At 54.3% G+C, this 12,269-nt stretch overlaps 1 protein-coding gene across 1 annotated transcript; it reads right to left on the reverse strand.

Annotated features, from left to right (window-relative positions):
• Positions 1–208: 208 nt before the first annotated feature.
• Positions 209–1,173, reverse strand: KRP23_125 (uncharacterized protein; the record flags this gene model as incomplete). The annotated part of the gene is made up of 2 exons (XM_067882675.1): positions 209–492; positions 567–1,173. 2 exons carry the CDS (start codon positions 1,171–1,173, stop codon positions 209–211), a joined length of 891 nt encoding a protein of 296 aa, XP_067750680.1.
• Between the last annotated feature and the right edge of the window lie 11,096 nt (positions 1,174–12,269).

Below are 12,269 nucleotides of genomic sequence, written 5' to 3' on the forward strand. Positions count from 1 at the left end.
GCTGAATCTCATTCGCCGCTGAAGACCAAAGTGTGCGCTCAGGCTCTCGTTCGTCTACCTCCATCAACTAGGCTTGCGTTTGCCGGTTTTATCGACTGAGCGAGGATCTTCCCAGATCCAGTGACAGACACGAAACGACACGGGTCAGATACCAGGTTCCTGAAGCAGAGTCTCGGGGAAGCCTTGAATCTTCATCAGACGCTTGACCTCAGTGCGATGCTCCGTCATACAATACTTGAGACTCTTCATCTTGGTCCGGGTCAATGGTGATCCAGTGAAGCAACTCCCACCAAGCCTGACCGTGGTCTTCCATGAAGGACACAAATTTCGTCAGGCCGGCCATGATTGCAGGGCTCAGCTTGGAGGCTTGGTGATAGTAGAAGACCTTGGTGCGTTCAGCAAACATGTGTCTCCACGGGAGCTGTTTCTTGATCCAGGATCCGTTCTTCCGTTTCGGCAAGAGGCTGTCGTACAAGTCGTAGTTCCAGCGTTCTTGAGCGTACCGAATCTAGCCTTCTGTGGAGCGTAGTTGGAGAAACCTTGAAGCTGGGCCTTGCTCTTCTTACCGAAGAAGTACATCTTGAACCCGAAGTACCTGAACGACGACGTGATGTCTGGATCAACAATCTCGATCTTGCAAAGCTGCTCCAGGCTCAGATCTTGAAACGGCATATCAGCCAGAGGAGTTGAATATCGACTGCTGAAAATGTAATTGGTCTTGGAGTTCAAACGCGCTTTCTTGCGCGCAGATCCAGAGTGAGAATTGGAGTCCTTGGAGCGCATATTCTGCGAAGAACGCTGAGGAGTCGAGCGAGGCGCTGAATCTTCTGAATCAGAGCTGGACAAGACGGTTAGAGATTTGAGCTTCTCCTCGAGAACGTTGGTCTTGAGGTATTCCACTTCAGCTTCGCCTTCAGCGTCGTCGACCATTTCCTCCTTGTCAACAGTCTCAGGGTCAAACGGAGAGTCGCCGTCGCTGCTACTCTGGTCCGAATTATCATGAATTAATTGGTCACACACCACTTCGACGAGAGGATGCCACGGCTCAAGCTGAAGGTTTCGTGCAAACATGTGCTCCAATCGAGTTTCGGCGCGAAGGAAGTACATCTCAGGGGCGTACTGCGTCCAAGGAGTTGAGTCCAGTTTTTCGAAATAAATCATGCTCACAAGCATGGTTACGAGAGTGTGGTGTAGTGGGATCCGTCAAAATCTGGTTAAGACTGGATCCGGCTTCCCAACAGTGCCCAGACACCAACTAACGGAGGGGGTCCCCCGATGATCCGTGATCTGCTGAACTTCTCACCTTGTGTACCCGTTGGTGGGCTGGATCTGCTCTCTCGGCGCTCCGAAGAAATGTGGCTATGTGTTTCTTGATCGTCCTGGCGGGACGCGGGGATGGGGAGGAGCAGCGCAGAAGTCTTCGCTCTGCTGCTGGTTATGGATCCAGATCCAGAGCGATTCAATCAAGCTCTGATCTGGCGGCCTGGACTTGATCCGGGGCCGGGGTTGCCTTTGGGGTGTGGATATCTCCTTCCTTTGCGTTACTTGCCGCTTCCTATAGCGGGGGCTCTGGGGGTTCGAGAAATCGAGAGATCTTCGGGCCAAGTAATAACTCCGTCGGATCTGGGATCTGCACTTGATAATAGATCACTAGAGTAGGTAAGAGCTGGCCAATATATTATCCAGACTTACACAACCACTAGATCAGCTACTCCTTGTCTTGCCAACACCTTGTAGGGCCAATGTAGTTCCCGTTTCTTGGCGGAGGCAAAGCACTCTTGTAGTTCAGGGCAAATTCGATTCTGATTTATCGTTAAGTCCTATCACATCCTTGATCCTATCCTGCATCCACTCATCCACGGTGTACGACCGACTATGCGTATTTTCTACCATCTCACCATCCTTTCCGTCGTCCTCTGTACAGGGTACCTCGATGTAATCACCTGATTGCGACACCTCACCATCCCATGCTCCACTATTAGGCGGGATCCGAGATCAAGATCCGGGATCCGCCTCAGCCTTAGTACCGGGCCAGATCGTGATCTAGATGGAACCTGAGATCAAGATCCGGGATTCGCCTCTGCCTTGGTGTCGAGCCAGATCGTGATCCGGGTGAACTTTACTGTGGGGCCAGATCCCGATTTGGCCAGCTTCGGTCCCCAAGGCTTCCCCATCTCAGAGATGCTTGATCTGGGTGCGCCGTCACTTCCTTAATCTGCACATCGCCCTCTTTGACTTGGCATCGCTTTACTTAACGATTCTTCCATGTACCTCGAGTATCTTAAATCTTGATCCCGACCTTGGTACAGCTGCGCGCCTGGGTCATCCGCCGGATCTGGCACCTATGGCGGGGCCCCGTCCTTTCTGGTCCTTTTCTTGGCGGCATCGCCATCTTAGTCCGGATCCGTCCAACTGTCATTGTCTCGGGACTGTGACCTCTGCATTTCATTTCCGATCGCACTTTCTGGAAGGCACTTCACCACAACCGCCTCCTGCGCGTAGTTGTTGCCGCACAACGGCATCACTGCGGGCACGCCTTCGTGTACTCCCGTCATCCTCGACGCTTCCGTCACATGTCCGCGTCTGGATCAGCCTCAGGCCGCTCCATGGGTGGCCAGGATCCCTGCGGGCATCGGGCGCCATCGCCCTCGTCAGATCAATCACCGCCAACATCGCCTGTCGCCGCCAGGTACACGATCTCTCCGAGCGGGCGGCGTTACTGTCATCTCAGCTTCGCATCGCAAGGGAAGCTCGAGACATCGCCCTCCGTGGGGAGGAGCATGCACAGCGAGCCCTCGTACGTTCCACTCAGGATCTGCGGGTCTGTGAGCGAGTGTGCGATCGCCAGCAAGAGGAGATTGCTCGCCTCCAAGACGAGGTCGTTCACCTGCAGTCCCGATCCGATCCGGGTGGTGACCAGCCAGATCCGATCCTGCAATTTCGTCAGAGAGCGGATCGGCAACCCGCCATAGTATCTGATCTCGAGCGTGAGCTTCGCCACGTTTCCCGTCAGCGAGATGGGTATCGCGAAGATTGCGATCGTCTGACTCGCGAGATGCGGCTGGCTGGCGACGAGGCTGAGACTGCTCAGGAGGAACGTCACGAGGCCGAACTCGCTCTGGAGCACGCCAACCACGAGTTGCGGGTATCCGGGGATCTTCTGGAACGCCTACGCGATAATCTTCATGCCATCAAGAACGAGGCGGCGATCCGGAGCGCTCAATTAGATCAAGCACGGGCTGCGGCTGCGGTAGGTGATTCCACCCACGGGGAGCTCCAGCGCCTCCGGGACGCGTTAGCGCGCACCTATTCGGACCGAGATCTCGCCCGATCCGAACTCGCCGTCGCTCTAGCCGACCGCGCGAAACTGGACGCTGATCTGGGTCAGAAAACGCAGGATCTTGCCCGCCTACAGGGCGAGATCGTCGGTTTGAACGGTCACATAACCGATCTGGGTACGTTCAGCTGCTTAAGCCTCCGTTTGGTCGATCTGGAACTCACCCAGCTTGCTTCCACAGGAGGGGAGCTCGATGCAGCTCGCCGCACCATATCGCGTCTGCAGCATGATCTGGCTGACCTCAGCGACCGAAGGTCGGCCTTGGCTCGTGATCATAACGCCGTGACGATCGAGAGGGACGTCGCCCTTCAGCGCTTGGCGATCGTAGCCACTGCGGTCGGGGCGTCACCCCCACGTCTTGCAAGCGTGCAGGGAGATCTGGCTCCCCGTTCCCCGGAACACCGCCCTTCGGCTGAAGCCGATGTCCCTGATCAAGGTGTCCCCCCGGCGGATCGGGGTCCTGATCTGGACGAGCCAGATTCAGTTCCTCAGGGTGGACAACCCGATCCGGAATACAGTGGGAGCGGATCCCCGCCTGATGACCCGTCTGAGATGTCAGGCGTACTGGATCCAGACGGCGGCTCCGGTGATCAGTCAAATGACCACCCAGGGTCTGCCGATCTGGCCTCGCCTAAGCATCCGCGTAGCCGATCTCTGTCGTCTGGATCTTCACCTCGTCGTCCTCACAAGAAGGCTCGTCCCGTCGCGATTGAAGCTGAAGACGGCCAGGAGGACCCCCTCGACATTGACGACGATGGGGGGCAAGATCAAACATTTTCGGACCAGGGTTCTGAAGATCCCGAACATCCTCCCGAGGATGGATCGGAGCGTAGCAGCGGGTCCGACCAGCATCGTTCCCGATCCTCTTCGTCCGAAATGTCGGGTGATGTTGAAGAGGACGGTGATGAGGAACACTCAGCTGAGGCCGAGGATGCTGACGAGGCTTTTGATCAGGACACTTTGCGCGCTCTGGCCCAGTCCCGATCTGAAGATCGCCGTCATAAACACGCGACGCCCCCCCCCCCCCCCCCCCCCCCCGTCGACCTTCGCCCCGCCAAGGTGCTGGCGGATCGGGAGATCCGTCTGGATCTCCTGCCGGATCGGATCACGGAGGTGGATCTCCCGCGCCTGGATCCGACCATGGAAGTGGATCCCCACGTCACGACGCTACTTCCCCAGCTTCTGATCCCCAGCTTCCAGCCAACACCACGCTACCTGCGGCTCCGTTCGGACCGGATGCGATCTGCATCCCGGGACGTTCGCAGCGTCGAGTGATGTACATGCAGGATGTGGAGCCTTGGGTCGTCCGCATTCTCAACCAGAGCACAATCATGGACATCACGATTGCTGTGCTGTTCCCCACGCTCCCGAACCGACCGGGGTGGATGTTCCCTACGGACGAGACTGTGATGCCGCCGCTGCGAGAAGACCAGAACTGCGAAGAGCTGATCACCGAGCAGAACGTGCGGGATCTGTTGGCGACTCGTCCCTGGGAGGTCTTGGGAAACGCTGGTCAGGCTATCACCTTTGATCCAGCTGCTGCCGGTCGCTTGGGACAGTTCGCCCGAGAGTATTTAGTCCACGAGACTCGCAATCTGCAGACTTACTGGGAGAGCACACACTCTTTCCCGATCTCGAAGGCTAAGTGTTCGGCCAACCCGTGGTTGGCTCGCTATCGCAAGAGTCGTAGTAATTGGCGCGGTCACGCGGGAACCCGCTGGAAGCATGTACTCTAGCTCCTGATCTTGGCTATGCGGGATGGTTGGTGTGATCTAGATGTGCTACTGGACATTTACTTCGTTCACTTCCCCACCAGATCTGAGAAGGTCACGTGGTACCCTGGGGTCGTTTCACGCCTCGCGAAGCTGGCTAATCCTCTGGTATCACAGGACGAGCCGACAACACTCGTGGAGGCCCTCGATGAATGCAACGAGGCAGATCCTTGGCGCAATCATTTTCGTGATTCCCCTCAAGATCACCCGGCGTACCGCCTTACCCGCATCGCGGGCAAATTCCTCGGTGTGCATCCTGCTACACCAGCTACTCCGTGATTCCTGCGGAAGCGTGACGCGCCAGCTCAGGTAGATCTTCCGTCTCTTGATTAGCCACTCCTTCATATTGCTTTCCCAATTCACCGATTTCAGATCCCGATCCGGGGCTGTCACCACTTATTCTTCGTCGATTGCATACTCATATGTTTACATACATCCCACTCCTCGAAAACTGCAGCCTTCCTGTAGTTCCTTCTTCAATTTCCCGCTGGCGTGGCCAACCCACACCAACGGATCCCGCCTCACTATTCCTCGTGAGACTGCATCACACTAAATCGGTTGTGATTCACGCGATCCCGTAGGAACTCATGCAACAACGCACCACAGTTGAGATCCGCTTCGTCGATCCAGTTGGGCTCCTCATATCCACGCCAGTGTACTAGGAATTCACGATAGATCCGTCCATATCTCGTACGCTTGCCGGATCTCAGATCCGTGATCTTCTCGACTTCGTATTCATCGGATCCGAGATCCGAGATCCAGCTTTCTTCCGGTAATAGCGCTTCGTCGAAATCTAGCCGATCTAAATTGTCCGCAACCAGCTGAACGAGCGGGCGATCCGGGAACTCCTTCACCAACTTCAACTTCGATACATGTACCACCGGGAACAAACGGCAATCCGTTCCGGCAGTTTCGAGCTTGACCGCATACTCATGGATTTTTTCTGCCACTCGAAATGGCCCGTGGCACAACTGCACCAACTTACGGGCGTAACCTTCTTTCACGCGATCCAGGTATAGCCAGACGCGAGATCCAGCTTCTATCGGGTGGGGTCGGACGTCGTCATTGTGCGAATCTGCTCGATCTGCGATCGCCTCACGGAGCTTTTCGTTGACTTGTTCTCGGACCCGCGTATAATAACGCTGGATCCTGTAGCGCCATCGGCGTGGATCATGATCTTGACGTCGAGTACTACCCACCGGGATCGTGGCCTCTAATGTAGATCTAAGATCCCAACCATTTACCAAATAAAAAGGCGTATCACCTCGGATCCGATCTTGGGCTGTGTTAAAGGCAAACGTAAGCCGTTCGGCGTACTTGTCCCAATCCTGTTGATCCAGATCCTGGACATGCATCTTGAGTGCGCGCGTGATAGTCTGAACCATGCGCTCCGCCGTCCCATTTGCTTGCGGTCGGTAAGCCATAGTGGCCCTCTGACGCTGTCCTAGGATCTTGTTGAACGCTCGGAAGAAGTCGGACATAAATCCTGGCTCCCGATCGTGCCGAATCGGCTCGCTTGCGCCAAATCGGCGGAACACACATTCTTAGTAGGATTCCGCTATCGTTTGAGCCGTCCTGGATGAGCTGGCCTTGGCCATCACATAGCCAGTAAACAGATCGACCCAGATCAGCAACTCCGTGTTGCCTCTATGCGATTTCGGCAGCGAAGGTATGTGATCCATGGCTATGATCTGGAATGGATAGGTCGCCTGGATATTCCCTGGTGACTCGCCTCGGATAGTGGGCCGATCTTTTCCGGTTTCGCAGTCTACACATTCCCCAACATACCGTTGGACACTCCGATACAGGCCTCTCCAGTGGATGTGATCTCGGATCCGCTGGTAAGTGCGGCCGATCCCTTGGTGGCCTCCCTCTACACTAGCATGGTAGTGGTGCAGGATATCCTGCTGGAGAGTTTCAGGCGCGACCAACCGCATCGCGAGATCTCGATCTTCGTCAGACTTCCGGTTTGGTGGACAGTAGAAGAGTAATCCGTCCAGATCCATCTCGTAATCCGTTGCCAGATTGCTGTAGGATTGAGTATCTTCCTGGGTTAAAGTAGCTACATCGCCAGCCAGATACTTCTTCATTCCGGCGATCCATGACTCTTCATCTTGGGCCCGACGAATTCGCTCTATCCTGAGTTCCCTCACCAATTCTTCCCGCATTACCTTCGGACTAGATCCGGATCTGACTCCAGATCGGGTGGTCACCGGCGAGATCCGGACCACGGCTTCCTCGGACTGCACGGTTAGAGTCTCGTCCAACCGGTTTAGGGTCACCAAATCCGGATAGTCTTCCTCGTCCACTAGGATCCCCGACTGTCGCTGAAGGGCAGCTCCGGCGAGGCTGTCAGCGGAACCGTTCCAATCTCGCTTAACATATAGCAGCTCATGATCTGGCCACTCTCGCACTCGATCTAGAGCTTTCTGTTTCAACAGGACCAAACCTGGGGCCTTACAATCAATTTCCCCTCTCACTTGCCGGATCACCAGGTTGGAATCCCCGCAGATCACTAGACGTCCACGCTCCACTTCAGCCAGGAGGTCGAAACACAACAAGAGACCATTATACTCCGCTTCATTCACCGTCATCCCTTTTGCATAACCCGATCGGGCTTTCAGCACGGTCCACTCTGGTAGTTTCCACAGGATCGCGCTGTACGCGCCTCCTCCTCGTTTTACTCGGGCCGATCCGTCAAAGCTTACCACGTACAATTCTTCATCAGCCTTCACCGTGGGTACGGGAGCTTGGGTCTGCCGTCGGGGTTCTTTCTTAGGCGCGATCGCGATCAACGCCTCCTCCACATCGGATCTAGGTGTAATACTGGCAGCCATCGCCCCTAGGATCTCATCTTCGCCTTTGGTACACGTCATAATTTCAAGTGTCCATGGCGACAGAAGGGCTGCCCATTGACCCAGAGGTCCCTGTAGCCCCGGCGATCGGAACAGCCATGCTAACGTCGAATGTCGAGTTAGGATCCGGATCTCACGTCCTACCAGACGGTTGTAATTCAGATCCAAGATCCGTAGCAACGCCAACACTTCCTTCTCGACCACATTATAATTCAGCTCGTTCGACTTTAGTGTCCGACTGGCGAAAGTGACCGGATAGTAGATCTGATCGTGACTCTGCATCAAGGCGGCGGAAATAGCCCATTCGCTAGCGAAGACAACTACTACTGGGAGTAAATCGGGATCGAAGTGACGCAGAATTGGAGCGGTGGCGATCTTGTCCTTCAACGCTGCAAACGACCTATATGCTCTGACCCACCTCTCGTCAGCTGCATCTACACCTGACATTACCGGGGTTGTAGTAGCTGAGTGGGAGATCTCGGGGCCGGGTTCAGACGAACTGTGATCCAGGATCCGACGAAGATCTGGGCGCTTCTTCAACTCAGCGAACTCCACTTCGCGCAATTCATATAGAACGGCAGCATAGATCGCATAGTCCTCAATGAATCGGCTATAATAGTTCAGGCTGCCCAAAAACGACTGCATGGATCTGAGTGATCCCGGAAAAGGTAGATCCGTCAAAGTCTTCAAGTCCTTCGGATTAGCTTCAATGCCATCGTCGGACACTCGGTGTCCCAAGTATTCCACCCGGGGAAGACCCCAGAAACTCTTCACCACACTTATAGATAGGTTCCATTTATCACACGCTTCGAGTAGATTCTCCACTCGGTGGCACAGTTGATCCCAAGATCCAGCTGTTACCAGGATGTCATCGATGTAGGATCTGCGTCCTAACACTGACGGACGACCTGGATCTTCCGGTTCTCCAGCCTCAAAGGGATCTGGAGCAAGTCCTGGCTCGTCAGTAGGCGGGATCCGTGTAAACCCATATAACGCATTATCCAGAAGGCGCTGATAGATCTGAGGCGCATTCTTGAGTCCGAAAGGCATCCGGTTCCACTCGAACAAGCCGAATGGAGTTATGAAAGCCGAGATCGCGCGAGCTCGGTCCGTCATAGGTACGACCCAAACTCCGCTTGCCATGTCCAGCGAACAGTACCACGACACCTTGTTCAGATCCTCTAATAGATCATTGATCAGAGGAATGGGGTAGATCATTAGTCGAGTGAGGCCATTCACCAGTCGGTAGTCTATACACAGCCTGATGTCGATCCCGTTCTTTTTGATGATCAACACGATCGGTGATGCCCACGGCGATGTCGAATGTCGAATCATCTTTTCTGACAGCAACCCCTTGATCAGATCTGGCATCTTCTCCCGGAATTGTGGTGCTATCTTTCGCACCCGTTGCACGATCGGCTTAGCACCTCCTACATCGATATCACATACGACTCCTCGAGCAGCTGGCGGTAAGGCATTACCATTGCCTATCAACAAGTGTCGTTTCCGCCAGATGATCTGCCGCAGACGATCGATCTCATCTGGAGTGCTGCGATCTGGATCACCCACCTGGATATCGTCAATAGTCACTTCGCTCGTCATAGCCGTGATCTCAGGCAATACTGCCATCTCGCCTCCCACATCTTCAGCTAGCAGATCACCAGCTTCGTGGTGATAAATATGTTCATCTTCCAGCGGCTCCGCGACCTGTCTTTGGTTCAGTTCCGACTCCACCACCGGAATCGACTGATCTGGATCTGGATCTTCGTACCGTTTTTGGCCGGTACTTGATGTGTCCAGTCGATTTGGGTCCGGATCTTCGTACCGTCTCTGGCCGACACTTGGTGTGTCCAGCTGATCTGTCGGGATGGGCGCCGACGGATCGGCAAAATCACTGGAAACGCAAGCAGGCGGGACATTTCGCATCTGATCGGTTTCAGCTGGGATCTCGACGTCCTGTTGCTCCGGCATTTTTGGTGGGGCAGGTAAACCATGTCGATCGGTTCGGCGCTCAGGATCCGGGTGATCGGTGGGATTGCGTCTACCTTGATCTTGGACATCCACGCCTTGTTCTGCGTCCACACCAATTATACTGTCCTCCTCCTCTTGAGATGGGTCAGCGGTTAGAGCCGGATCAGGAGTACTTTGGTCTTGATCTGGCCTTTCCGATGTCGACTCCGTTGCATGCTCTGCACCTGGGCCTTCTTGATCATGTCCTGCCGCTTTATCCTCGTCTGGACGGTCGTCTCGGGGGGTCAGGAGAAAACATGCCTAATACTGATCTAAACCGATCTAAAAGTTCTAAAATAAATTACCAATCAGGGAATGATCTGGCGAGTTTGATCTAAAATTGCTATAAATTTCGTAATTTATCTATACAAAACTCAAGAAATTTCCTTGAGACACTCAAAACCACCCATTTTGATAAGCGCCAGTACGTCCAGCAGCAGCATTTAGAATCTTGGGATGGAGTACAAAGGCTATCAATTCTACCGTCAGCGCGAAGTCGCCGAAACCGGCACTACCTACTTCATCTGCTCCCGCTATCGGTCGGGCTGCAGGGCTCGGCTGATCGTCCGGGACAGCGTTATCAAGGCCCGCAACAGCCACAGCTGTGACGAAGACGAGGAAGCTGTCACTCTCACCGACGTACGCAGCAGGATGCGCTCTGAGCTGCAGAAGGCTCGCATCGCCAACCTCTCCCTGCCACCAAGCTTGGTGTGGGAGCAGGTAATGGCTTCCCTCCACGAAGCCCACCCCAATGCCACGCTCCAAACGATCGCCAGGCTTCCCAGCACCGCGATCATCAAGTACGCGCGCACCCAAGCTACCGGCAGTGATGCGTTTCGCGCCATCGAGAGCTCTCCGACACGGACCGTTGCCGAAAACGACCCCAGACCGTTCTTGCAGTTCAGTGTGGTGCACACAATTGGGTGCGGCCTGCATAGATGCGTCGGATTTGGGCACCCGGAACTTATCCGTCTGCTACGGTACTCTAATGCTGCCATCTACATTGATGGCACGTTCAAAATGGTGCCGGCGCCGTTCAGGCAGTGCCTGATCGTGATGGTGAAAGACCTCGGCGTGGATGTCTACGTGCCTGCCATGTACGTGCTGATGGACTCCAAGCATCAAGACGCCTACTGGAATGCACTGGATTTTGTGATCATTCAGACGGGTCGGCTTCTGGAGCCAGCGACTGTGACGTGCGATTTTGAAAGGGGGCTAATGAATGCTGTCATCGAGCAATTCCCGCTAGTCAAAATCATGGGTTGCCTGTTTCATTGGAAACAGGCACTCCGCCGCAAGATGGTAGAGCTCCGTATCCCCCAGGACCAGATTGCTGCAGCTCTAAGCCCAGGTATGGTGGACGTGCTCACCATAATTCCCGTCGCTGAAATTGCTGACAAGGTACTGTATCCACTTCAACTTATGATATTTCTTGATTTAGATTTATGGTTAATAAGTTTTGTTTTTCTGTAGGGAATTAGATTTGTACGCTCCAGAATCACGGAAACTGGAAGTAAAACCAAATGGGACGTCTTTTGGCGCTATTTCCGGTCGACATGGATGAAAAACTACGACGCTGATCTATGGAACGTGAACAGCATGATCAAGGAAGGTATTGACGTGCACAACCGCACAAACAACCCGTTAGAATCATATAACAGAGTGTTCAGCGAAAAATTCAGCGTGAAGCATCCGAGCCTGGTGGCGTTTGTGGAAATCACGAAGGAGGAGGCCCGTCGCTTCGTTCGCCTCATTGACGATGTCAAGAACCATCGCCGTGAGCCTCCTCCACATGCTGCGTGCGTCGAGCCCGTAATCCCTCCCGACTACGATGAATTCGAGTGAAAGGTAGTCAGACGGAATTTGCACTAATAGAGCTCTACTACGTTTTTCTAAAAACTGTTCTAATACCGATAGCCTACTGTGAAAGCTTACCTGTATTTTAGTGCATTTAGAACAAATTTATAACAAGTTTTAGGGATGTTTTAATCGGCGCCGTCTCGGGCTCTCTTCTGGGTAATCTCCACTCTTTCCTGCGATCTTACAACATCCGGATCCGAGTCTCCAGTGGCGGGCTTGCTCAGATCAAGGGTGATCTGGGCGATCGGGTTCCTCCGAAGTATCGCTCGTGGGGTCACATATGTTGGACGCTCCACGGCGGGCCCCTGATCGAGTTCCAGTGAATCTGCTTGCATCGGTTTCGACTCCACGGTAGATTCGAGTACTAGATTCTGCCACTCTATGTAGCGACGAGATCCGACCGAAACGAAACCTGGCAGGCGGGGAACGCGGTCT

Source organism: Phytophthora ramorum, assembly GCF_020800215.1.
Source record: "Phytophthora ramorum isolate Pr-102 chromosome Unknown Phyram_PR-102_s0001, whole genome shotgun sequence".
Taxonomy (NCBI): Eukaryota; Oomycota; class Peronosporomycetes; order Peronosporales; family Peronosporaceae; genus Phytophthora; species Phytophthora ramorum.